Source organism: Anthonomus grandis, chromosome 16, assembly GCF_022605725.1.
Source record: "Anthonomus grandis grandis chromosome 16, icAntGran1.3, whole genome shotgun sequence".
Lineage (NCBI taxonomy): Eukaryota > Metazoa > Arthropoda > Insecta > Coleoptera > Curculionidae > Anthonomus > Anthonomus grandis.
This window is the reverse complement of record NC_065561.1, coordinates 13,237,307-13,263,774: the sequence shown is the minus strand read 5'-3', so window position 1 is coordinate 13,263,774 and position 26,468 is coordinate 13,237,307. Positions and strand designations below refer to the sequence as shown.

Genomic DNA, 26,468 nt, shown 5'->3' with positions numbered 1-26,468 from the left:
AAATTCCTCGTTTTATTTGCAACATTTTTGACCCCTTGGACTTTGTCCGATAGATGCACGGTTTTCGCACAAAAAATTAAAAAACATTTTTCTACTTTGACTAATCGCTAACATTTATTTTTTCTATGGTCGTTATAAAAAGTAAGTTTTTTTTTTAAATTTTATTTCAAATTTCATTGTAGTTCATAATATGTCACTTTATTTAACATGTTAAAAAAAGTGACATATGAGTAACGTGTTAATATTTCACGCTTCCAAAATCGCGAAGTAGAATATTATAGAATTATTATAGTTCTAGCCTGTGAACAAATTTTTTTTGAAAATTGCACCAATAATGAAATGTACTTCATTTATGGACTGGCTAACGGAAACGCACGAGAAGCCTTGCGTTATGCTGAATGTTACCCGAATCGTGTTATTCCTCATCACTCCATGTGTTTACACCAACGTCGAAAGCTACGGTTTGTTAGAACACTGCGCGACGCATAGCATAAACGTTCAACAGAATCTACCTTGATCGACGCACGGTAGTTTTCATACAAGTGTTTTGTTAGTTCCTAATTGTATGCTGGTGGGTGCAGATGGAGACAAACGTATTTTGTAACATTTTCATATATTTATAGTGTATAATATAAGAATATCATTATGTCTAAAAAATGTTTGCTGCCGATGCTTTGCTGCCGATGTTTGGAAGAGGCTTATAAAGTAACAATAGAAAAAAGACTATTTGGAAACGACTACAAATTTCGGGAATATTTTCGACTATCCACAGAATTATTTCAATTAGTGTTAGATTATATAAGAGCTGATATTACCAAACATCCTTACAACAGGCGTCAAAATCCAATTAGTCCAGAAGAAAAACTCAGCCTGGACCCTCAACTTTCTCAGTTTTTTGCGATCTCTGCTAGAATTTTTTGTTTCTTATTGTTCTAGAGCCTTACATTTTTTTTTTCGGGTAGTAACGCCGTTAAACTACCCAATAGTACATATTTATTCATTGAATAGTTTTTACGCTAAATATAGAATGGTTTCAAACTTAATTTTATCGATATTTCGATTTTATGTTTCATGGATTTTCATCCTTATTCCCCCTGGCTCTTCAATTGATAATGTGGAGGAATTGCGTAATCGCATTATAACGTCTTGTGACAATTCGGCAGACACCAGGAATTTTTGAACGTGTCCGCCAATCTATGCAACGCCGATTAGATGCTTGTATTGATGTTGGAGGAGCACACTTTGAAAAATAATAATATTACTTAAATAAATAATAAAAAATGAAATATTTTTTTATCACTTAAAAACTTGTATTTTAAATTAAAGATTGTAGAAGCAAAAATTTTATTAAATTGGGCTGGCTTTTGTACTAAATTAATTAATACAAATTTTATTATTTAATATTAAAATTGCATTTAACTAAAAAAAAAAACGAATAATTACTAGAATAAAGAAAGTCTAAGCAAATCTGAGCAACATGTCCATGGTTTTTAATTTCTTGTGCGAAAACCGTGCATCCAACGGACAAAGTCCAGGGGATCAAAAATGTTGCAAATAAAACGGGGAATTTAAAAATATTTTTTAATACAAGAAAAACCAGTGGCGTACCATTTTTCTTTATAAAAGTACTCAGCGGAAAACCCGCACACACGCCACTGGAGAACATAAAAATGTTAAAAGTATGTTGGTAAATGGCTCTGGATACACAGACCCTGCATACCAATCTTTGGGGTATTTAAGTTATCGAAAAAAAAATATTTTTTTGTTAAAACTTTACCACCCTGTAGCTCAAAATCTAAAAGGTTTAGGAACTTTTTTGCGAATTTTTGTCCAAAGAACACGTTCCTGAATTTTGTCGCAATATATAAAAAACACCCTTCACATTTATAGTGCTACAATAATGCAGGTACAAGAGGGCTCAGAAATAACATCCTTTTTTGCCTCACGATATAAAAATAATTGAGTCACATAATTAAACATTTAATGGTAGAAAACCCACATTATGCATTGCAGAAATACTTTGGGTCAAATCTGTAACCAAATTTAGCCAATGTTCTACTATCAAGATGATACTTTTGTTTTGCTCATTTACTTTTTTATGTCCACTTGTTTATGCTAACCTTATATTCATATTTTAATTGTTTTGATATATTGCTATGTTTTGTAATTATTTTTATTTAGGATAATTATTGTATGTTAAATTGACAATTCCAAAACATGATTTTTGTTATGTAAATATGGAAATAAACGATTTGATTTTATTTCATTACCACATGTTGTTATATTAAATCTTTAATTTGACCTGTTTTATTTATCACCCCTTTTGTTCTTTTGCAGTCCACGAGTCTTGATTTACCGATATTTATTCAGAATTGGTGTCGCTGATCATTAATACCAAATACGTTTTATTAGCACATTTCAATTCAATTATTTACTGATTAAAAACTTTCTTTCGATAGGCAATTTACCTATGATTAAAAAATTCAGGTATTGCTTAAATTCAATTTCACCTTTTCATAGATAACTTATGGACATAGGAACACCACCTTGACCAATGTCTGTTTTTTAACCAAATATGTTTATTTATCATCTTAACTTAATGAATAATGTATATGAAAATATTTGATATCAATTTATGTAAAACTATTGGGACTAAATATAACGTAGTTCCTGTTAAAACCCTTTTTTATCGTTTTACAACTTACAGAACGTGCAATAATTACACGGTTATTCATGGCAAATATGAATAATCCAACTTAAAACAGGATGTTCTCATGTATGTAAATTCAATCTAAAATCACGATGCGCTGCATCACCAATGATTTTGACTTGCACTTTTCTTTAAATCATGTTTGCCACGTTGTTATTAGTGGTTGTATAACTTTCTCGATAACAAGAAAAAATATATTGAAATATTTGTTTTTTTTACAGATGATGAAGCACGTGCAGCTTTCTCCATATAGGAGCAGAGCGGATACAGTTTCCTTAAGTTCAACCACTTCATATGGGAGTCTAAGCCCAGAACCACTCGGAAGCAGATCTTCCAGTTACTCATCTTTGAATGAGACTTCTATACAGGTAATTTCGTTACTTTATAATATAGTTCAATGAAAAAACCTTAATATGGTGTACAATTAATAACGTATACAATTAACATTAAATTATGGGAAGAAAAAAGCTCTTGTCACATGCGTGAGAAATATGTGTTCTTTTCTTGTATTCTTATAATGATGATGGAATTAGGTTGCCTTGGAAGGTCGAATATGAGAATGAGGCAAAAAATATATTAATAGGTGCTGTCCTATGGATTCTTAGGCTATATTTTAAAATGCATGTGTGAATATATTTAGATATAATAAACAGAATAATATTTGGCCGTAAAGGCATGTTAAACGTCAAATGTTACTAGAAGGTTTATGATAATAAACACAGTAAGTAATAAAATAGCAGGTGATAATATATAAAACACATCTTGTTCAGTGTGCAACATATTTGTTTATTTATCTATGGATGCAATATATTAAAGACAAATTGATAAAAAATTAATAAGAAAAAACAGCTTAACAATTTTTAAGAGTATTTTTGATGCCTTTTTGTTCTTAGCGTTATGTAAAGTAAATGGTTTTCTAGCTCTTTTTTAGATAACATGAAATGTAAAAAGAAACTAAGTCGACGTTTTGACGATTTACTTAGTCATACTCAGGATAATAAAATAAGATAAAGAAAGGTTCCTTAATAATTAAAGGATGGGGCAAAGTGCCTTAAATATTTAAAGTATAAAAATTAGGGTCAATTTAGGTAACTAAACGTTAATTTTTCTAGATTTTAGACCAAAAGATAATATTAAAAAAGCTCGAACATTTTATAGTATTTTCAAAAAACTAATGGAACCTGAATACAAATTTAGGAAAAAAATTATTTTTTCATGAACTCTATTTGCATGCTGCTTATAAGAGTAGTCGGATTATATTCAATAAATAAAAGCTTAGACAGTCCTAAATACTAATAAATTAATTTCCAAGTCACAGGTTTCAAGTAAATTCGAATATACGGTCAAAAGATTACACGTGTTTCGTTTAGCACAGACGCATCATCAGGTCTTCCGTAAGAAAGAAATAAGAATAATAGCTTTACGAACACTTATTAATGAAACCTGAAATTACAAACTATTCATTAATATAAAAGAAAAAACCATATAACTACTAAACACTAAATGATACAAGTCAAGGGTTGAAATTAAAAGTTAAATTTGATAAAATAGGACGAAGTCTCTCGACAGACTCGAAAAAACTCAAAGTTTTAAAAAAAATTAGATAATTATAGGGAAACTTCACCAAAATAACTAAGACAATGAAATTTTAAATTTCATTATCTGAGTGACCCCATAGCCAAGCTTGGAGAATTATCTGTTAAATTTAAAAAAAAAATTGCTCCAGTACTATATTTAAAAAGGTTATTAGATTATCTATCACGATTTTAGGTAAGTTCGTTTTAATCAAAAAGGTCAGTGACGAGCGATACGCAATCTTTAGGTGAGACACTCCGAAAAAGATGTTTGACAACTGAAGAGTGGTCGAGCTAAATGATCTAAGTGCCAAAATATACATTTTCGTTTTTTTTGTCTCAATATATTCTATGTACCACCGCCAATATCCTACTATGAGATCTAAGTGACAATTTCACCCTAGGGCTTGCAAACGAAGTCCAAAGATGGGGCCACCTCTATGTCCGGCATCATATTCTTTGCTAATGGATCTAAGTGCCGGTATGCAGGTCGATATTCTTGGTTGGTTTGTCGTTAGATTCGATTGTTATTGTCTATGTATCTATATGTTAAAGTAATTACAATGAACTCTATTGCGTTTGGCGACAATACAAATACGAAATCAAGAAGAAAAAACAGAGTGAAGCTAGATTATGTGGAAAATCTTATGTTACACAAAAATCAAAGCTGCAAAAACCTGGAAAAGCCGTTTCCAAAAATGAGGTTAGTACGAGATTTTTAACGATATTTCGCTTGAAATTTTAGACCGTTCGCGGCGCGGCCCGATAGTCAAATCTTTGTAGCCGATAGTTACATTACCCTGAGATTTTTTTAATTTCAGATCACCTGTAAATGTAATGATGAGGTTGTAAAAAATTCAAGTACACTCTTCATGATAGACAGATGGTAAAAGACCACATCAACAGCTTTCCGAGGGACGAGAGCCACTACAGACGTTCAAAAAGTGAAAAAGAATATCTCAGTCCGGACCTTAATGTCTATAAGCTATTCAACGCTTTTAAAATAAAACATCCTGGTTGCACTATAACATACAAATTCTATAGAAGAGTTTTTATAAAGGATTTTCTAAATCTTTCTTTTAGAAGACCTAGAGTTGATACGTGCAAGACTTGTGATTTACTTTTTTTTAAGAAGCAAGGACATTGACTTTAATGTATCAAGAAAAGCTAAAAACCAGCTGGAGTTGCATCATAGAAAAACAGATAAAGCTCTATAGGTCATTCAAGAAGACAGTGCGAGTAGTACTCTTCCAGGTAGCAATACGTCTACAGAAAGTTTTTAAAATTAACGCATAGTAGTATGTATTACAGCCGCCAGTTGTCATGCTACAATTTTGGAATACATGTGCAAGATACGTCAGATGGGATAATGTGCATCTGGCATGAAGGACTGTTGGGCTGAGGTGGCAACCAAATGACATCATGTCTTCTACAAGCCTTGAACACAGGTCAGCTTTCAACTTATAAGCGAAAACTATGTATATGGAGTGACACCTGCGCAGGGCAATTAAAAAACCGAATGTTCATTTTCTTATACATTTTATTAGTAGCCAATGGACATTTTGACACCATCGACCATAAATTTTTAGTTTCCCGCCATATTTTTTCGTCTTCATATAGAGATTTTGCCCTTATCGAGAAACAAGCCAAACATTCTAAGCTTCAGACAGTAAACGATGTCAAAACGGCAACTGCGGCTGCTAGACTCTTAGATATGGGTGAATGTACTTTTTTTTATTTTGATAAACTATAACCAAAACTTATAAATACAACTTAACTAGGCATTACACAAGCGTCGTGGTTACGTGTGACGAAAGAAGACCCCGGCATAATATTGTACAAGAGAAATTTCAGTGACTTAATAGGATGGGAGAAGTGCCGTGTATTAAAAAAGGGTGTGACTGTGCAAAACTTAAAGTCGGTTGAGCTCTTAGCCTTGCCTGGTGTTAAGCAAATAAAGGAAAGTAAGAAAAACCTTCGCGCAATGCTAAAGTACATTGATCAGGACAATAGGGCATTTTTTACCACGATTTTAGAGTTTTAATCATTTATTATTTTTTGTGGACTTAGATCATTTTCGTTATTTCTTCACTTATTTTAATTTACAAAGTTTCTTTGATGTCTTACCACAGAACATTTGTTTTAGTTTATCTCTATGTTTGTTAATAAAGCCAATTGTCCATAAAAAAAATTACATTTGTTTTATTTTCCTTATTTGTCAAGTTTTCTTTGATTTCTAGCAACTTAGATCACTTAGCTCGACCACTCTTCAACTAAGGAAGTCAAGACTGCTCACCTCGGGATTACATTAAATCATTAACTGAATTTTTAGTTGAATAAATCTGGTTGAACTGAGTTATCTCTCTTCAAACCTTGTTGAGCCAAGGTGATAATTGATAACATGGCGGATCGGTAAAAGAGACCGAATGACGGACCGGATATCCGAGTTTATGTATTTTAAGCAGTCCATAGAGTAACGGAGGTTTGGGGTTTGTAGGATATAGTTGTATTTGTTGGTGTGAAAAAAAACTATAAGGTAATGATAGTCTGGTCAAGGGTTTGTTTTAACATAGTGAAGAAAGAATTAGTGCGATCTTCATTCAAGGAACTCGTCATGGAACTCGTTAGAATTTAAAGCTGAGACTTATGACTTGGAGTTGAATTTATTAATATGTAATTTAAGCCGGTCTTTGTGAAAAATAAATAATACAGAATACACTTTTATTGATAATGGAACTAAAAAGGAGATAATATTTTTTAATTACAAAGAGTTTTTATTACAGAAGTAGAAAGGTCGGACAATCAATCATAATTAATTACCTTAAATAAAAATCATAATAAAATTTAAGTTATTAACAGAATAATTCAAATCAAAGTAAAACCCCACGCTTTTTACTTTGATTTGAATTATTCTGTTAATAACTTAAATTTTATTATAATTTTTATTTAAGGTAATTAATTATGATTAATTATCCGACCTTCAAGCTCAAAGATTCTGTTACATAGTTACCTAGATATAACCCGAGTTAATAAAAGCATGTTAAAAATTGACTATTTCTTCAAGTAAGCCAATCTTAATTTGTATTCTCTATGCATTTAGATCTCTACTAGGTTATCCTCAGGGCTCCAAAAATTAATTTTCAGTTACCTTAAATAGACATTTTCTTGTTTTAAATACTGCAAATTTAACATTTTCTTGGTATACATTTAAAATAGTTCCTGCTTATAAGTAAAAAAAAATACAAAATTATAGGAAATACAAATAGAGCAAATCTAAAATAATCAGAGCAAATTTCGAAAGATTACAGAAGTGTTAAACGGGTAACCAATAAGAGGCCAATCTCACAACTTTCTAAAATATTTCAAATTATTGTAACGATATTGGAAACGCCAATTCTCCATCATTGCGGAATGACACAAGTGAGCACACCTCACGATATCTCTGAAGATGCGTGGAAGGTCAGCGAATCTTCCGGAATCGTGGTCAGCCGAGTATATAAGTAGCCGCGCACCGCTAGTAGTCGGTTGACAGTTCAGTACAGTGAGGTTTGAAATATTGGCGCGATATTCAAATCGAACATAAATAGTAGTAAATAAGTACGGTGAAAATAAATATTTCTAGTAGCCGTGAGTGATCGTGTTTAGTATTCTAGTATGTAAATAAATCAGTTGACCATTTTCCTGTATTGATTAATTAAATTCACACCTTAATAAAAAAGAAAAGCGCTACAATTGCATATGTATTTAATGATGTCAAAGGTGTGATCTCCGTCGATCAGCACAGATTTTATAGGCGATCTTGTTTTACAAATTTGTCCTGTTTGTCTAGTCATATTTGGGAATTAATTGGTACTCATGCTGATGTCATTTATACTGACTTTCAAAAAGCATTTATTCATTATATTATTAATATTAGGATCTTTATTGGATTCTAAGTAAGTCTTTTAAGGTAAATTTTACAATTGTTTGTAATATTTACGGCAAACCTCTTTTTTTACGTTTGCTGCGTAACTTTAAATGTTTACTGTGTGAGTAGTTGTTTCTTCTTTTTGAGGAGTCGTATACTTTCAAAAAATTAGTAAGCAAAACTAACTTACGTATATGAATATTTTAATATTAATTTTCTTTTGTCCATTAAGAAGCAAAATGTCTAAAATTGACTAAAAAAGGGTAAAATTTACATTGAAAAAAATATAATTTCTACTTAAGTATAGATTAATAATTGAGTTTTATTCCATACATACATATCTAAGAATCATGTATGCTCTCTTATTATAATTATTATAATTTTTTTTAATAATTCTTCATTCTTACACCAAAAAAAATTTACTAAACGAATGACAAATTATTCTTACACCAATCTCATTTATCTCATTTATGAATTCCCGAGTTAAGCCTTCGTAATGCTTGGCTAATCCCAAAGTATGTGGCACTCTGGCATTATACAAGTGCATTGTTACACTATCTTTCTTGTTCTCATCGTCGGCTCACATCGAAAAAAAGAGATGCTACCGAAAGGAAGGGAAGAAGCCAAGGAATAGTTCCCATCGGATATTCTCATGGTGTCGGATGGCATGTGGTGCTCTTATGGTGCGTATATTCGACCCTCAGTACGGCCTTCACACAGTGAAGTTTACAATAACCCATACCGAAGAAGCACCTGTTGATTTTTTAACGTGATGGTTCTTGGGTACTCCTACGGTGAATCGGGTGGCGTATCGTTTGTGAACATCTTTAATTTAAAGGTTTTTTCTTAACATTAAATTAATAATTGAAAAATTAGGTTCCAGATGGTAGAACATGTGGTATCTGTATAAATTGCAAGAAGGGAACAAGTTTTTTTTGTCCTTATATAAGTGGGTGTTATTATCAGTTTCAGTATTGTTATTATAAAGTCCCATTTCATTAGGAGCAATATTATCTTTGTCGACTTACAGGGTGTTGTAAAATTCATTATAACTATTTTAAATGTATATATTTAATTTTTTTTCTATAACACTAAATTGGAAGAAGTTGTGTGAAGTATACGGTAGGCGTTTTTTAACTATTGCATACAATTCATAAGGAATAGGACAGATCTTTAAAAGCAGCCCCAAAAATTCTTTTTAAATATTAAAATCTATGTACATATCATGTATATTCCAGGCCAAAAATGTCTGACGACTAAAGCGTGTAAGGTGGCTATTGTTCTCTGCTTACATATAACATTTATCGCAAAATGCTATTAAAATGATATATGCAGCTATATATTAGTCCGTGAACTCTAAAGGAGAGTTTAAAATAATACAGGTTTTTAGCCTTAATATTAGGGCTTATTAATCTAGTCAAAATCATCAAGAAAACTAGATTCAATCTTTTTGTTGATAACTGTATGTCATTTATCAAAACGTTTAGAAATCTATGAAATCTTTAAATATTATATGCGGAAAAAGAGTTGAAGAGATAAAATTTAAATGGAAACAAAAAACTATTGGAAAGACAGTTTAAACCGGATGAGGAAATATGAGATTTGGAAATCTATGGTTACTATTAATGGTGATTACCTCATGAAGCACAGGCGCTAATATAAAACAAACCCAGAAGATATAAAAGAAGACAAAGGGATATAAACCAAAAAATTCGTATCTTGAAAGAAAACTTGATTAAGGCAAAGTGTCTGGAAATAGAAGACCTGGAGAAACTTGACTTGATCTGATGATATCCCAACGGATCTGTTATAAATGATCAAAGAGGAAAACATTGAAATCTAAATCAGACTGTTTAATGCGGTGTATACAACTGAAGACGTACTGTAAGATTGGCTGAAATCCGTATTAATTCTAAAAAAGAACAACGAGCAAAACGATGCAGCGAGTATAGACTAATAAGCCTTAGGAACCACATCTTCAAGGTTCTCCAAATTATTCATGTAAGGATAATGAATAATTTGGATGAAACCCAATTTGATTTAGAAACGGTTTGGGAACTGGAGAGGCAATGTTTGCTATGAACATACTACTACAAAAAAGTCGTGACCAGCGCAAAGACGTTTTTGTGTGTTTCGTTGATTACAAAAAAGCCTTCGACAGAGACCAACACAGAGAGCTTAAAAAATTGTAGGTGGACCGCAGGGACGTTAGAATGATTAAATATTTATACTGAAAAGGCAGCGGTACAACTAAACGGAAAGCTAACAGAAGAAAGCCGAATTTTGCGAGGCATTAGACAGAGATGCATACTGTCACCACTACTACTACCCACAAAGATTCAGACAAAATCTTTAAACAACCTACTCAATAAGAAATGGGAGTACAAATCAATGGAGAATATAAATACGATACGATATGCCGATGACCTTGTCATCTTGAGTGATAAACTAGAAGACCTGCGACATCTACTAAACAGTGTAAGCGCAGAAGGACACAAATAAGTCTGGTCTTCAGTTGACAACCTGCACTATAAGTTAATTGCAAAATTATAGAAAGTATCTTCAATGTTATATCGCCTAAAAATCTAAGTGTAGATAGAGAAATAAGGTGTAAAATAGAGACAGCCCGAACAACATTCCAAAAAATGAAACCACTATTCTGTAATGATAATCTGAACCTAAAATTTGGATCAATCAAATGGTACTAAACAGGACTAACGCAACACGTATGCTCCTAATAACAGTAATTGCAGGACATGTCTTCAAAGCATTTAGAATCCTACAACTGATCATGATGGGAAAAGTGGAAGAACAAGGAGGAGTGGGAAGAAAACAGACTTCTTGGTCGAGGAAAATCGAGTGAATGGACCGCTACGCAGCCGCAGAGGAACTATTTCTATTGGCTCAGAATTGTCATAAATGACGATAATTTTTTGATTAAAAAAATAAGACGTTTGTGTTATAAGCTTTTCCGCCTGAGTATATTCAGATCTCAACTTAAACAAAATGGTTTGGTCTTTTAGTTTTGAAGATGGTAAGAATTAATGTGACGTGTTTTTTCACGAGTTTAGTGTTGAATAAAGAAAATGAATTTATGAGGTATGAAATAATAGTCGATATTGGGGTTGAAGATTTGATTCAGAAAGAGAAGGCGGTTGCCACTACAACCTATCAGACAATAATAATGATTTATCTGGAGTTTAGGAACTTTTCAGACTTGAATAATTTAAAGCTGAGGGCAGCTCTTTGTTTGGTAGGCGTAGGAGTACAGAGTAAAATTTAATTTAAGTTTAAGATGACCCCACGAGATTTACATGTAAATTAATAGGATCAAAAACTATTCAATGATATTTGTTGTGATCAATAACCCCATAGTCGCCTATGCTTCACATTGAAGTTAACTAAATCAATAATAATAATTTATATAGTTAAAAGAGCAAAAGTTAATAGATCATGATTTTGAGCTAATACTGTTCACGGTTGAACAAAAGCCTCTCTCAAATTTTGCCACGTATTTCGATCTTTTCACTATATTTCGATCCTTTTTATGTTATGTGTCCAGCGTGTGGGTGGTCTGCCTCTACTTCTAAAAGCTTCAGCTCTTAATCGCCATTCTAATTTTAAACCTTAATCTTCTCTGTCCATCTACCAACCCTAATTTTAGCCACGTGGCCTTTCAGTTCCACTTTAGATGTAGAATAGTCTCAAGGGCGTCTCGTACTCTTGTTTTGTTTCGTATGGTTCGATTAGCGATTTTATCAGAAAGTTTGACTCCTAGCAATCCACTTTCCATTATTCGTTGTATCACCTTTATTTTGTGAATATTCTTCTTCGCTTCTGTGCGATAAGTCAATACAGGAATGACACACTTGTTGAAGATCTCTTGAAACATATTGGCTGCTTGGATTTTAGTAGTGTGCTTAACTTGTGCCAAAGCGCCGAATCTCGTTTGTTTGGTTGTCTCGAGCAATGTTAATTGCGTGTACTTACAAAATATTTGTATACGTACCTTTATTCTATACTTTTGTTTTTAATTTTCAATGTGTCATTTAGTATCAGATTTGTCAAACACTGAGTTTTTGTTTGATTTATTTTCAGCTTTACCTTGCTTGTCTCGTCGTTCTAGCTAGTGGTTCAAGCATTAGTTAGCCTTTTTGAATATTATCTGATATCACCATGTCATCTGCGAAACATAGGTGATTTAGTTTTCCTTTGTCTATAGCCCTATGTTTTCCAAGTTGATTTCATATAGCATACTATGTAATAAAGCTACGAATAGTTTGGAATACTGTGCATTACCTCAATATATTGTAGTTTCTTCGTTGTTGCAGTTTTGTATATATATTTAATTGCTACTGATGATCACTCGGGTAGTATTTCTGAGACTTTCTGTTGATATATGGAATAAAACATCTTTTCGAAGTCGACAAATGTTAATATAAATTATTTGTTCTATTCGAGTTTTTTCGATAAGAAACTTAGCTGGCAAGTGGTCGTTGTCTCATATCCCCGAAAACATGCTTCAATTTGTTTTGAATTTCTGGAACAGGCCTCAGGACCTTATCTGGCTTGATCTTCCGGATGATGGAACATAATGTTAAAAAAAAACTAGAGGTTCATAGTTGTCTTTGGACCTTGTCGGAAAGCGTAAGGAGTGGGAACTAAACGTAGTAAAATTCACAGAAATGGTGAAGAAGATAACGTGAAGCCATCATGATTTCCATCCCCAACAATGTCCACATAGTTTCACCTATTTATCTTCACGTACTTTTTTCCGCACATTAAACCTCTTGCAATCAATGTCAAAACCCTAGGAAATGTCGAAACCTCATAACATGAGGCTGGCATCCTGATTTACATTTCATTGCGAATGCTGTACTTCGCAATTCTGTATCATTAGGGTCCATTTTCTGTATTAGCTATATGGTCAATTCCAAATTCGACTTTATGTCCCAAGTATCGAACTCTCTCGTTTCATTTAATTCAGAACTTTCCTGCTTAAGCTACTGATCACCTGCAAGGTTTTCCACTGCATCACAAAATATTTCCTTCTGACGATTAATCCGGATTTCCATATGGTGTCATGCCAGTAGCTACAACGGAAATTGATTTTCTGAGGTCATGATGAAAATCATGATGAGAGCCTGAGCTTGTGAAGCAAAAGGGGTATATTGAAGAAAGTATAAGAGGAAACGAGATACCACATGGACTATTTAGTTGCAGGTCAGCTCTCTATGTATAAAGCGTCGACTCTCCTACAGGTCTCCAAATAAAAAAGAGAATCAAGAAAACTGGGTTTCTCTAAAGTTTCGTGGAACTATTTCCCTAAGAATAAACTTATAAAGAAGACAATAAGGAAACGAGAACTGGTCAAAGTATGCAGCTGAAGCCCGATTAAATTCACTTACCGTTGACCTTAAATTCTAAAACTAGACGGGATTTAAAGGGACATTTTCATTGAATATACTTTTTGTGAAAAGTATTGCAGCGTACTCTTTGGTATAGCGAAGCCATTGAATATCACGTTATTAGAATTTATTTGACAACAACTTTCCTTTGACATGTGATCGATTATTTCCCATTATATGATTGTATGCATCCCATATAGAATACTATGTTTAACAATATCTATCTGGTAGTGACGGCAGTTACGTAAAGATACATCGCAATCTGATTTCCTCTACATCCCCTTTTCCATTTATGTCACATAAAGCAAGTGACCGTTCCATTTTCCATATCATGAATGTATTTTGTATAAAGAAACACTGGAATTAACAAAGGTAAGGCAGACATTGTTGCAAATTAAAAGAATAAGCTTTGTTAAGTCAATACTATAATCTTGATATATTATAATCTACTTTCACCATTTATTTTATTTAATTAGATTAGATTTAATTTTATTTGTGGCTCAATATAACTAATGTTGCCTAAATTACAACAGTTATCCGAGCTTATCAGATCACTTTATTATGTTCTCCCAATCAGAAAGGCCTCAGATCACAAAAAATAGTTTTGGATATTTAGGTGTTACGACTCCAATTATTGAGACCAAATCCTGTATTCTTGTAGTTCTTTAACTTTTGAAGCTAAAAGTCTTGAGTTGCTACCCACAAGGATAATGGTAGCCTATGATAAGCAAACACAGCAATAGATCTCCATCTAATAAATACATGCTTGAACGTCTACTTGTGTAAAATAATTGTTAAATTATGTATCTGTGTTACTGAGAATTGACATGATTTTATTCAACTCTCTTGTAGTCATATGCCATAGGAAACGTATTACAATATTAGATTTACTGATATTGTTATTTGATTTCATTTTGGTTTTTTAAGGGCACATTTATAGCTTAAATATAATAATGGATATTAGATTCAAACCTTTTGGAGATCTACTGATAGTTTATTCATCTTGACTCACTACTTGAGCTGTGCCAAAGAACAGTAATGTCATCAGAAAGACATTACGTCTTATATCAAGGCCTTTTAAATTGTTGACAGTGAAAAGGAAAAGAGTGGAAAGAAGAGAACCATGATAATGATAGAAACACTTTTAATGTCATAGCGATGAAGCTTCTGAATTGTGACTAATACAATCGAGAGCTTTAGATACATCACAAATATCTATAGCAGAAGTTCCACCCTTATTGACATGAACATTTGTAGCATGTGGCATTAATTATAGTTAGATTTTTGTTAAAATCCCTATGTTTGGCTATAATTACTGAAATATTGAAAAGGACCGAAATGACGTTCTACTAGTTCTAAAGTCAGTGTTTCTTCTCAAACAGATTGCTAAGCATACGATAAAGGAACTACTTATTATAGATTATGTTTTATAAGTACTTTGTTATTCAAGAACCTAGTATCGTCAGCTGTTGTCGTAATTTTTAAGAGCGTGCCCTGCTTTTAAACGGTTTCCTTTGCCGAGAAGAAAGGGCGCATAAAGTAAATGCAGGGATTTAGTTTTCGCCCGTGCCATGAACAAAAAAAGGGGTCTGGCATCCTGTCTCCTGTTGAAATGGCGCACCTCCCAGCTGCCCGGCTTCATGCCACATATGCATATGGTAAATTCCACGATGGTTATTAGGTTACAGGAACTGGCAAGGGAGTCTGTCATAATGCACTACTCGGTTTGAAGGTGAAAAAGAATGAAAAAATTATTGCAGATGTTGCTAATGGCGGCACTATATACTTATTTTAAGACTCATAAAAATGTGTATTAAAACTTCTTTCAAATCAATAATTTTCATTGTCAAATTAAACGTGATTAATAAGTAATTGTTCAAGAGAGCTTGATACAAGTTAGAGTATATACATGAAACAAAGAAAAATTATATATTTGTCAGAGGCACAGGGACAGATTTTCTTTTTGGGAAATATTTCGCGCATTTTTAGATGGATTTTCAGTAAATTTTAATTAAAATGAATAAGAAGAGTAATGTATTAAATTTGACAATTGTGACAAATAACTTGAGCTTGGGTTTTAATTTAATAATTTTTTGAAGATTAAAGCTATGTAATTTTTTAATAACAAATTATACCAAACTCTTTTTCTCTGGGTTGTAATGTGATCTATGTAGGTGTATGTCTAGGCCTGATGATGCTCCGATAGGAGCGAAACACGTGTAGCTTTTTAAGAAATTATATATATATATATGTTTAATGAGGCCCTGACTTGGAGTTTTTTACTTTTGTTTTGTTTATTGTGTGGTCTCTTGGAGAAAGAATGGATGGAAGGAAGGAAACCGTTATATGTCAATTATAAATTGCGGTTTGAGTTAATATTTTAACAACACTATAGATTTAAAAATAAGTAACAGTTAACTCACTTATTTTATTAATTTAAAAACCAGTTTTAACAGGCGTAAGGAGAAGAGTAAAGAAGTAAGAAGAAAAAAATGGAAACAAAGACAAACAGGAAAAGGACAAAAAAGGCCAGCAATAGCCCAAAGCACTCTTATCGAGAAGTAATTTATATCTATAGGATTAATAGGACAATTACATATTGGAATTCCATAAGTCGACTCAGTATCAAATCAGAACTATCTAAACATGGGGTATACAAATTACTGCAGTGATTTATATGAGATAAAACTCTTGACTTATGTCTCTAAATACGAAAGTCAATCAATAAGTCATAAGAGAATCCAAGAGATGGCACTCGCAGCGTCAAAAAATAATGTTTCTCAGTTGGCAGCACTATCAACAGGAAAGTTTTAGCTTTATCCGTTACTTAGTGCCATTTCTATTGTTGATTAAAGTAAATAATAACTTTTCTTTGTAACAATGGAGAAAACTGAGTTTCGAGCAGCGGTTAAACATAAAACAGGTCACGACAGTCAAAGACTTTACACCCTAAGAAATCAAAGCTGAGTTGCATGCAGTTCCTGGAACAGCTGCTCTTGTGTATGCAACTGTTTGCAATTGGATTTAATGAATTGACACGTGAACATTTATCCGCAAAAGATGAACATCGTTCCGGATGCCCAGTGTAAGTGACTGGCTCCTGAAAATATTGACAACATTTTGGATATAAGAACTTACTGGCATATTACAGGGTACAGTCGCTTCAATTTTACACGAAAAATTGTGTATGAAAAAAATTTGACGGCATTTGTGCCAATAACCACAATGGGTGGTCGACTCAGAAACTGTTTTGGTGATTTTCCATGACAGTTCTGCGGAATTTCTTTGGAGATTCATAATAATGGTTGAAACCTGAATTCTCTACCACACTCCAGAGACAAAAAAACAGTCAAAACAGTGGATTGTCCAAGAGAAACGAACTTTGAAGAAGGCGAAAACGGTGAAATCGAATGACAAGGTGATCGTGACGCGGCATCATTGTCATCCAACCAGAAAAGATGATAACAGGGGCGTATTATGCGTCGTCGTCGAGGATCAAAGAACAAAAAAAGAAAAAAATAATAATCCTGTTACATCATGTACCGTTTCGATGGCCTAAATTACAAAATTGAAATTCTGATTGTTACAACATCCACCGTATTCACCAGATTTGCCTCCAGTGAGTTTTTTTATAATATGTAAACAAAATGACTCACATAATTAACCGCTTTGGTATTATCTATTGGAGTCAATGCCGTAATTTCCTTGTCATCCTTTACTCTCGAGAATATCATCAGTTAGGTGTGCAAGAATAGGGTAATAGCTCAATCTGTCACGATCTAATCGCTCTAGTCTAAAAGTATAAGTTAAGAGTATGGTAAAGTTTGAGTGATCGCAATATTAGGTAGAATTTTGAATTCTTTGATTAAAGCTTTTAAAATTTGCCGGCAAGAGATTTTTTTAATAAAAATATGGGTGGACCAAAAACGAACAAAAATTACTCACTTTTCTTCAAAACCACAGGAATAGTTTTCGCTTTTTAGGAAAATTTCAGCAAATTCTAGTTAAAATTCATATAAATCAAATAAATCATAATATTCATACAGTACAAGCGCAGTTGGCATTATTCTGTAGTAGCAGTCTTTATTATTCTGGTTTGTCATTCAACTTTAATCACTTCCGTCAAATGTTAATTTCAGTATTCGTACAGATCATGGCGACCAATAAAACGAGAAGTCAAATGCTAAATATTTGACAGTTGTGACATTTGATTAAAATAAAAGTAAAACAAGAAAATTAGGCGGCTCAATAAAAGCCAAGAGAGAATTCTCCTCTTACTAATTACAAGAGTTACGAATCCTCCTATCTCAATAAAATTTGTCTATCATTATCTTTTACATTCGCTAAAGAAAGTGAATCAGGTTATTTGAAGATTAAATGTGTCGATTTTGAAAATGTCTTGATTATGGAATATATTGACAAGTCTTCCAATTTCTAAATTAACAACATATATTTAGACAATATTACTAAAAATAAGTGAACAAAGGATAGTGATAATAGTTACATGGTTTAAGTGAGACTTCAGAAACGAATGAATTGTAGCTGTAGAAGAACAAAAAAATCTGTTAGCGGTGTTCACTTCGATGTTTTACATTAAGAAATCTTAAATTAGATGATGAAACTGAGACTTTCTTCTGAATTCTCTACAATTATTGGAGGTCTAAATATTAAGGTTGCTACTTGCAAACAACTGCTTCATGGCGTTTTCAAGGCAAGACAACTAGTAAACCAAATAGGAAATCAATCTCATGATAAGCTCTATTGGCAGATCCAATGACTGTAGGGATGATCCTACAGCTATTTACAGGAGTGCCACTTTACAGGGCTTGAAACGTGTGATGATGGGGGTGACGTCAGATTTAAGCAATATTTCAGTGCACATAAAGGAGACGTTAATTCTTTTATGAAAGATCAATAGTACTAGTATTGAGATTCTAGATGCAGTAAGTTTCCTGGGGATTTACTTAACTAATAATTCCCCTTGAGGACAATCGATAAAGATGTTTTAATAATGACTTACCTTGCACTAATACAATAATTTATAGCAACTGGTCTTTTGATCTTTAGTTATGTCAGGAGATCTTTAAATTGTAGAGAAAAGCTTTAACGATTGTTAAAGATCTATGGTTTAAGGATGATTTAAGGTACTGTTTTAAAATTCAAAATGGTAAATTACCATCACAGAAATAACCTCAAAGATCAAAAGTTCGACTTGCTAAGTCTCGATTCTTAACTACTTCTTTCATATAAACTTACAGAGAGCCTTGAAATCTTAAAAATTTTCTACTGACTTAGTTACAGTACCTCTGTTTGATAGGACTTTTTATAGTTTTGAGGATAATCAAGTGTCTTCAATTTACGTGATACAACTTTTATCTGAGACTATATTATTTTAAATACATCAGTTAGTACTACAAAACGCTTAGCGGTATCAAAATGATTTGACAATTTTCTCAAAGATATGAGAGACTACTGTGTTTTTCGAGACAGAGTAACATACATTGCCCAAACTTAGTTACTTGTGAAAATGTTCGTACTTACCGAAGTAGATACCGTAGGGAAATCTTTCGGTAAAAGAGGACGCTACGGAGCTAAAAAGATTAATTCAAATGATAATTTTATTAATCAGGAAAGTAATCGGTCTAAAGCTATGAGGATAGTAACAAAATCTCAGAACTCTAATTTTAAAGAAACCAAACCTATCCAAATCATTTCTTTGCCTTTACAATGTTTATGTACTAATAGATCTACTAAACTGAAAAAGTTGCTTCTTTCAGCTTATAACAATCCTAACCCAGATGTTCTTTTACTGAGGTGACCCATGATTAAGTTCACCAAGTGATTGATGGTTTGAACACCAGACTTATAAAAACTATAAAAAAACTTTATGACACTACTACTAACCAAGTTAAGCAATTTGCCAATTTCATCAAAAATTCTTTCCAATTACCTTAAAATTGCCAAGGTAGTTTCCATCCATAAGAAGAGTCCTAAGTCGCTTGTTAAAAATTTACAGCCTATTTTGCTAATTCCTATAAATCTGAAAAAACCTTTGAATCTTTAATATTAAAGCCACAGATTGAACTCAATTCATTGTTCTATGACTTTAGGAAGTTGCATTCAACCAGCTTGGCAACTATGGATTTGCGCGAGAAAGTACTTAGGAGGGCTTTAAGGGTGGCTTACATGATCACGCCATATTTAATGAATATACGAGAGCCTTTGATCGTGTCGTGCATGATATACTTCTACAAAAATATAATGTCTTCATTTATCTCGGTCCTATCTGACTAATAGAAGTCAGTTTGAGAGTTTAGCATTGAAACATGGAGGTCCCCAAGGCTATTTTATTTTTAGTGTATGCCAATGATCTGACTACTTGTCATGCTTTTTTATTTCTATGCGGACGACATAACTTCTTTAGTTGCTGATGCTGGTGAATCCAACAATTGTCGAGTTTCTTAAGAGTCATGAGCTAACTTAAAAGACTAGACTATTTCCAACAAATTATGCTTGAATGAAACCAAAACCAAATACGTTATATTTTCTGTTCGAGATTTTGGATCTTTCCACTATGTCTTGAATGTAAGTAATTGCTAGTTTGGGCTACAAAGTAAGTCACACTTTACGGACTTGAAAATTCTCACTCTGCCCTCTGCATTTATTCTAGTGTGCCTCTAGAGAAAACGTGCCTAAGTATGTAACATATGGTTGTTACTCACCGGCACTTTACCAAAATGAAATTATACTCCTTAATTTGACTCATTTAAGGAATTTCTTAACTCAACTTTGACTTTTTAGGAATATTATGTGGTTCATATACGTATTGTATTTCCGTTAAAATTGTTTTGCATTAATTTGTTAATTTTATTTAGTGCTTAGTGTTTGCTGTATTTTTCCTTTCATGTTGGATTATTTTATCATGTAAATACTAGAAAAAATTACTATTAATTAATTTTAATTGTAATACTGTTTTTTTGTATATTTTGACTTGTGTGAAAGTTTGCACGAATAAATAAATTATTAATAAATCAATTCCAGCTTTGCACCCCTACCCAAATTATCATAAAAATCATATTTATTCTTTTAGCAAAGCAACGATCATATTTCGAGTCCCAATACTTCACACTTTAAACATACTTTATCCTACCAACTATTCATTTGCTTTATGAAATTCTATCTGGCGCTATAACTATCATAGAACTTTTAGACACCACTCGGTGTTTACCAAACAGACGTGAATTTTACATATACACATTAAACACAATAACACATGGGCCATGTGGCTTGTTTACATTTTTGTCTGCAATAAATGTGTTTTTCCCCTCTAAACTGAAGAGATCAGACGTGATTCTGTGAAATGTTAAAAAGAGTGCAGACTCTAGAGGGCATAAATCCTCCTAATCTGCCATAAGCCCAAGAATTTTTATTCCTGAACGACCTTATGTCTGTTTGCTCTTCGTATCAATCTTATTTTGGTGTTATAAAGCAAGATAATGTCAAGGTCGGAATGGTTGGTAAATATTTAAATTGTAATTACTTTTGGTATTGAAGGTGTGAAAACGATAAAGAGGATTTTTTGTGTGAATCTATTCATAATAAGTGGTCTTTAACCGTTTAGTTAAATCCGTGAGTTATTAAAATAAAAAGGGCTTTTTATTCATTATTTTACAAGAAATTCATCTTTTCTAACCTTTATAGGTATAGGCTTAACTGTTCCACCACTTCCTTTAACCTAATAATTATTTTTAAAATTTTTACTTGTTATGAGTCAAACTTAATATGAATATTTAATAAATTATTTAAGCCTAAAATGAATCACCCTATGTGTAAAAAACTTAGTAATACTTAAGGTTCCTAATAACGTCATGGACTTTGGTCTTTAGTGACACGGTAAACATTAATTTATAAAGAATGTTGATGGATTTAATAGCGATCTTGAGCTACTAATGACGCGTCATATATTCGACACATTTTTTAATAGAAAGAGATTGGCGAAACCTAAAAACAGGAAATTGACATCGGTTAATCATGTTAGTATAAAGCCCAGTTATTTTTATGAATGGGACGATTTATTATTATTGTAAATTTATTTTTTAAATCGATTAGTGTCAAGCGCCTCTAATCTTATCGTTTACTACAATTACTCTATTTATATCAACTTCCTTTTTTGCGTGTATTTAATTTAAATATATCGCAAAACAGGCTTTATCGGTTATATCTTAAAAATACATTTACAATAATTTTGATATTTTTATCTCATTTTAAAGGCTATTATTTATTAATGTGTGGCTAAAGCACGAACTTATAAATATACCTGGGCTGCTAATGCATATGGCCCCGATACCCAAAAATGACCACTGCATGGTGGCCGCCATTTTTATAGTGATTGTGTCCTTTTGATGTTGGTCACTCTGAAAATTTTTAGTGTTGCCAACAAAAAATATATTAAATAACGGTAATGAAGTTGACGACGCTGACGTTTGACGTGTGAGTATAGCGGATTGCCAAGTTTTTGGCGATTTGTAAATGACGCTTGGGTATATCGTCTGGAATAGGCGATGTATCTTTCTCCTTATTTAATACGTGAATAATGTATCACCATTTTTATTTAAAGGTATTTGGTTCAGTTTCTCAATACCGAATTATTGTGAATTGTGCGTCTGTGTTGTTTATAATAGAATCATATATTGAGTTGTTGACAGAATAATATATTTTACTATATAAACCCTTTATAATTATAAACCCTCATAAAATCATCTATATTTTGATTCTTATAGATGGTTGGACCTATTAATTTGGAAACACTGTACATGGAAGGAAAGTAAAACTAGTAATAGTAAAAATAGAAAGAAAATAAGTGTTTTTGACTGAATTTGTTAAGTAAATACAAGCAAAAATTTAAATGAATATCATGATTTTCATGAGGATTACTTTCTTTCATAAATTTTAACGAAATTCTGAAAGAAGCACCAGAAAAATTACAGCTCTAACGCTAACTATCTTAAATTCTTACCTATATGTATAACTTTCTATTTTGTATTTTTGTAAACATAACCCCTCAAAAACTTGAATTGTTTTGTTTCCCTACAGTTGGCACAACTAAAGTTTGTCAGAGTGACCAACATCGAAAGGACACAATCACGCAAAATGGCGGCCCCCTACTAGTAGCCATTTACTTTTCATTGAATTGGCAGTCCTGGCATATTTATAAGTTCGTGGGCTAAAGTCATTTGTATACAGCATAGCTACAAGATAAATGAACCCGGTAATAACAGAACCCGGTTCATTTATCCAAAATTCTAAGCAAAATTGATGTATATCCGTAAGAAGCATTTCAATGTAATGTAACGTCGTAGAAGTTTATGGACAGAAAGACGGACGAATAAGTCGGGCTAAGGCGAACATAGATGGGGCCTCTGTCTGTCTCACCAAACATCAAAACTAAGGTAGCGACAAGTTTTTTAACTGAACACTGGCATCTAAGATGTCACCTCCACTTCTTAGGTATTGCAGATAACTTGGAGTGCTTTTGGTGCTAGAAGGAGGAAGAAGATTTAGACCACATTATCGGGGAGTGTCCAGCACTCACATGCGTTGGGTTTAAATGCCTCGACAATACTTATAGTTTATCCAAATATATAAAATTTGTCAGACCAGAGCGCTTCATTAGTTTCTCTTATCGCAAACATGCTACAATACGAACGGCCCCTCTCTGCAGTCTGAAAAGGTGCTTTGCTCCTCCAGTATCGCTCCAAGCAATCATGGCACTGTAGATGAGGGAATGACACAAAGAAAATTATGCCTGTTAAAATGAAAGTGGAAACACAGTATGAAAGTCCACGAAGCAAAAATATGTTGCTTGAGAGCTTTGCCAGTAAAGCGGTGGTATGACCAAACCCCAGACCAGACCAGAATCCAGCACAACACTGAAAAATTTAGAGAAAGTATATCTCTGGTTGGACCAAGCAAGAAATTGATTTTGGCTGCATTAAGAAACGTATTTAATCGGAATCATTGCTCTGTCTCCAATACTGAGACCCATAAACCTGCGACCCTTGTTATCAAATCTTTACTGCAGAATGAGTTTTAGTGTCATCAGGAACTTCTATGCGCAAACAACCCCAATTTTTGGAGTTCTGTAGATAGCTTAAAAGGCCAGTCATTATTGCAGGATGAACCAGTCAGCCAATGGAATTGAAATAGGCTACCCTTGCCAACCTTTGAGGTATTTTTCTTCTATTTAGAATCAAGGCATCATTTTAGTTCTGAAGCTCACTTTTCTTGACCATAAACACTGTTTCAATAAAGGCATCTAAAGTTCTTGGTTTTGTTACTAGAAATTGTAAAGATTTGTTAATAGGTTTCACAAGCTTAAATTATTTTTGTTTGGTTAGAATGGTTTTGGAATACTGTTCAGTTGTATGGTCGCCCTATTCGCCTATTTAGAAAGAGTGCAATATAATTTTTTGAGGTATATGCATATCTTACTCGCACTACCATTAAAAATAATGATTATCCTGCTATTGATCAACAACTATCCTTACCGATTTGTAAGTTCCACTGTGATAGGATCTGTATTTAGTTATAGGGTCATAAATGGATTCATCGATTGTTCAGATCTTTTCAGGCAGATTAACTTTAATGTTCCCCATCCAATTTTACGATAACACAGTATTTTTAATATTCCTTTCCATAAAACAACCTATGGTATTCAGAACCAATTAGAGAGGTAGTAGTGCAGAATCTATTAAGCACTAAGTAAATTTTGTCAAATAAATACGCCTAAATTTCCTTTGCTTCACATTCTGTGACCCATCACTTACCATACACAGGGTAAGTCGAGTACTTTCTTCTTTTGTACTTTACATTTTTTTAAATTATTTAACAAATTTAATTTTTTACGTTATCGTACATAATTTTACGGTACGTAATCGCTAAGGGTGCGTATTTGGAACAGAAATAGTCCCTTGATTTCACTCAAATTTTGTTTGATTTTTTTTTCTAAATTGAATTAATTAAATTAGTTATAGCCTAACCAGGCCTGAAACATTTGGTTTATAGTTTTTATGACGTTTCGCACTATATGTTTTCTCTAATAGAAATATTGTAATTTAATCTTTGTTAATGATAAATAAATAAAGTTAAAAATAAATATTACAGGTACATAGGGCTATTTTAAAACAGTTGCAATTTTGATATATTTAATATTCCTCATATAACTCATTTTAAGAGATTTCTTACTTTATGGCATGTTTTGCTAAATGTTTTCTTTATAAATAGGATTGTTTGGTTGCACTTATGTTTTGATACTAGCTTTTTCTATTTGACGTAAGTCAAACTATTAATGGGGGTTAGTATGGGTAATAAATAAATAGATTTAGGGAATCTAATTAGGTTCCAGTTTCAGGATGTTTGTATGTACCTGCAAGACACTATTTTTTTAAGTTTTTTTTTCATTGTAAAAATTTTCTTGACATACAGCTAAAAAAAATAACAGCCCACTGGACTACAATAATAATTTAGACCGATAATGTTCAATTTTGACCCAATAAGGATTAAGCCTTGGCTTAGAGAAAATTATCCCTGTATACTAATACTATATTTGTTCTCGTCGCTCTCACTCATAATGCCACTGAGGTCAGCTTGTCCTTCTTTACTGAGCTTCTGTGGTAGTAATGACATTCTGACTCTTGCTGCTATTATCCGACTTAAACTGCTCCATTTTCCTAATTGGATTTACACACCACAGTCTTGGAGCATCTCTCTTTTTTTCTTTTTCCGACTTTCCAATAAATGAATTTCCTTATTTTTTTTAATATTAATTACTCCTTTTCCTATTTAATACCATTCTTCATTTATAGAGCACCTAATCATCTGGATAATAAGACACGAGTCTATCCAAATATATTTTAAGATTTTTCGAACTATTTTTAGCCCTACGCTATACACCTTTCCAAATGTTGTCACAAATCTTGCATCGTCTTTACCTACTAGACAGCTTTAGTGCCTGTTTAGGATTCCAGACAACATTCCCTTTCAATTAACCCCTTTTTTCTTACTCTTTACTGAAATATATAGCGCGAGCATATGTGCTAGATTTAACCGTTTTTTTCAAAAGGATATTCTGAAAAAGTCCACTAGATAATGTACATAAATAAGGCAAATTTAATACAGTATTCTACTTCGGCTAATTCCTTATTTAATTAATTATATAAAAAAAGGAAGATCAAATTCCAAATTAACAGAAGCCATTCAAATAATTCTTTTATGTCATCTTTAATTCCTAAAGTCTATAACGATACTGAAAACCCATTACCGCAAATTAATACTCATCAATATTTTAAGATGAATATAAACAAAAGTAACACGAATGTTTCCAAACTTTTCGATAATAGATCAAAGGCAATAACAATTATTAATGATTCCAACAAGACAATTAAAGATCAAAACATCCGTTGAACCAAATGGCACCAACGTAAATAAGTATTACCCAATTTAGAAATTTAGGTTTTAGATAAATACAGACCCAGTAATTTAATAGTATCAGGGTACGGCGCACAGTCGGTTTAGTGTCGTCTTAAAAAGGAAGCATTCATTCAATGTAATGACCTGTAACATCTTAAGAGATAAAACAATGACTGCAGTTAAGTAGTGTCGGTGCACGAGCCGAGAAAACGAAAAACGCAATCTAATAACGATCGCAATCAAAAATCGAAATTTCTTTGGTTTGAATTCAGCCCTAAAAAAATGATATAATGGCTTGTTCAGGTGTGCCCCATAGTGCACGTGCGAGCCTTAAAACAAAATGACTATTTCCGGCCTTAAGTATCACATTTCAAACTTTTATGGTATAGAAAACACCCTTC

General features: G+C 32.7%; 1 protein-coding gene across 3 annotated transcripts in view; it reads left to right on the top strand.

Moving 5' to 3' along the window:
* Positions 1-26,468, top strand: part of LOC126745843 (uncharacterized) — a 119,593-nt gene that overhangs the window by 74,335 nt on the left and 18,790 nt on the right. For all 3 annotated transcript variants that reach the window (XM_050453866.1, XM_050453865.1, XM_050453867.1), the window contains one exon: positions 2,932-3,078. In XM_050453866.1, coding sequence (XP_050309823.1) covers positions 2,932-3,078 — 147 coding nt within the window. The remainder of the gene's footprint in view (positions 1-2,931; positions 3,079-26,468) is intronic.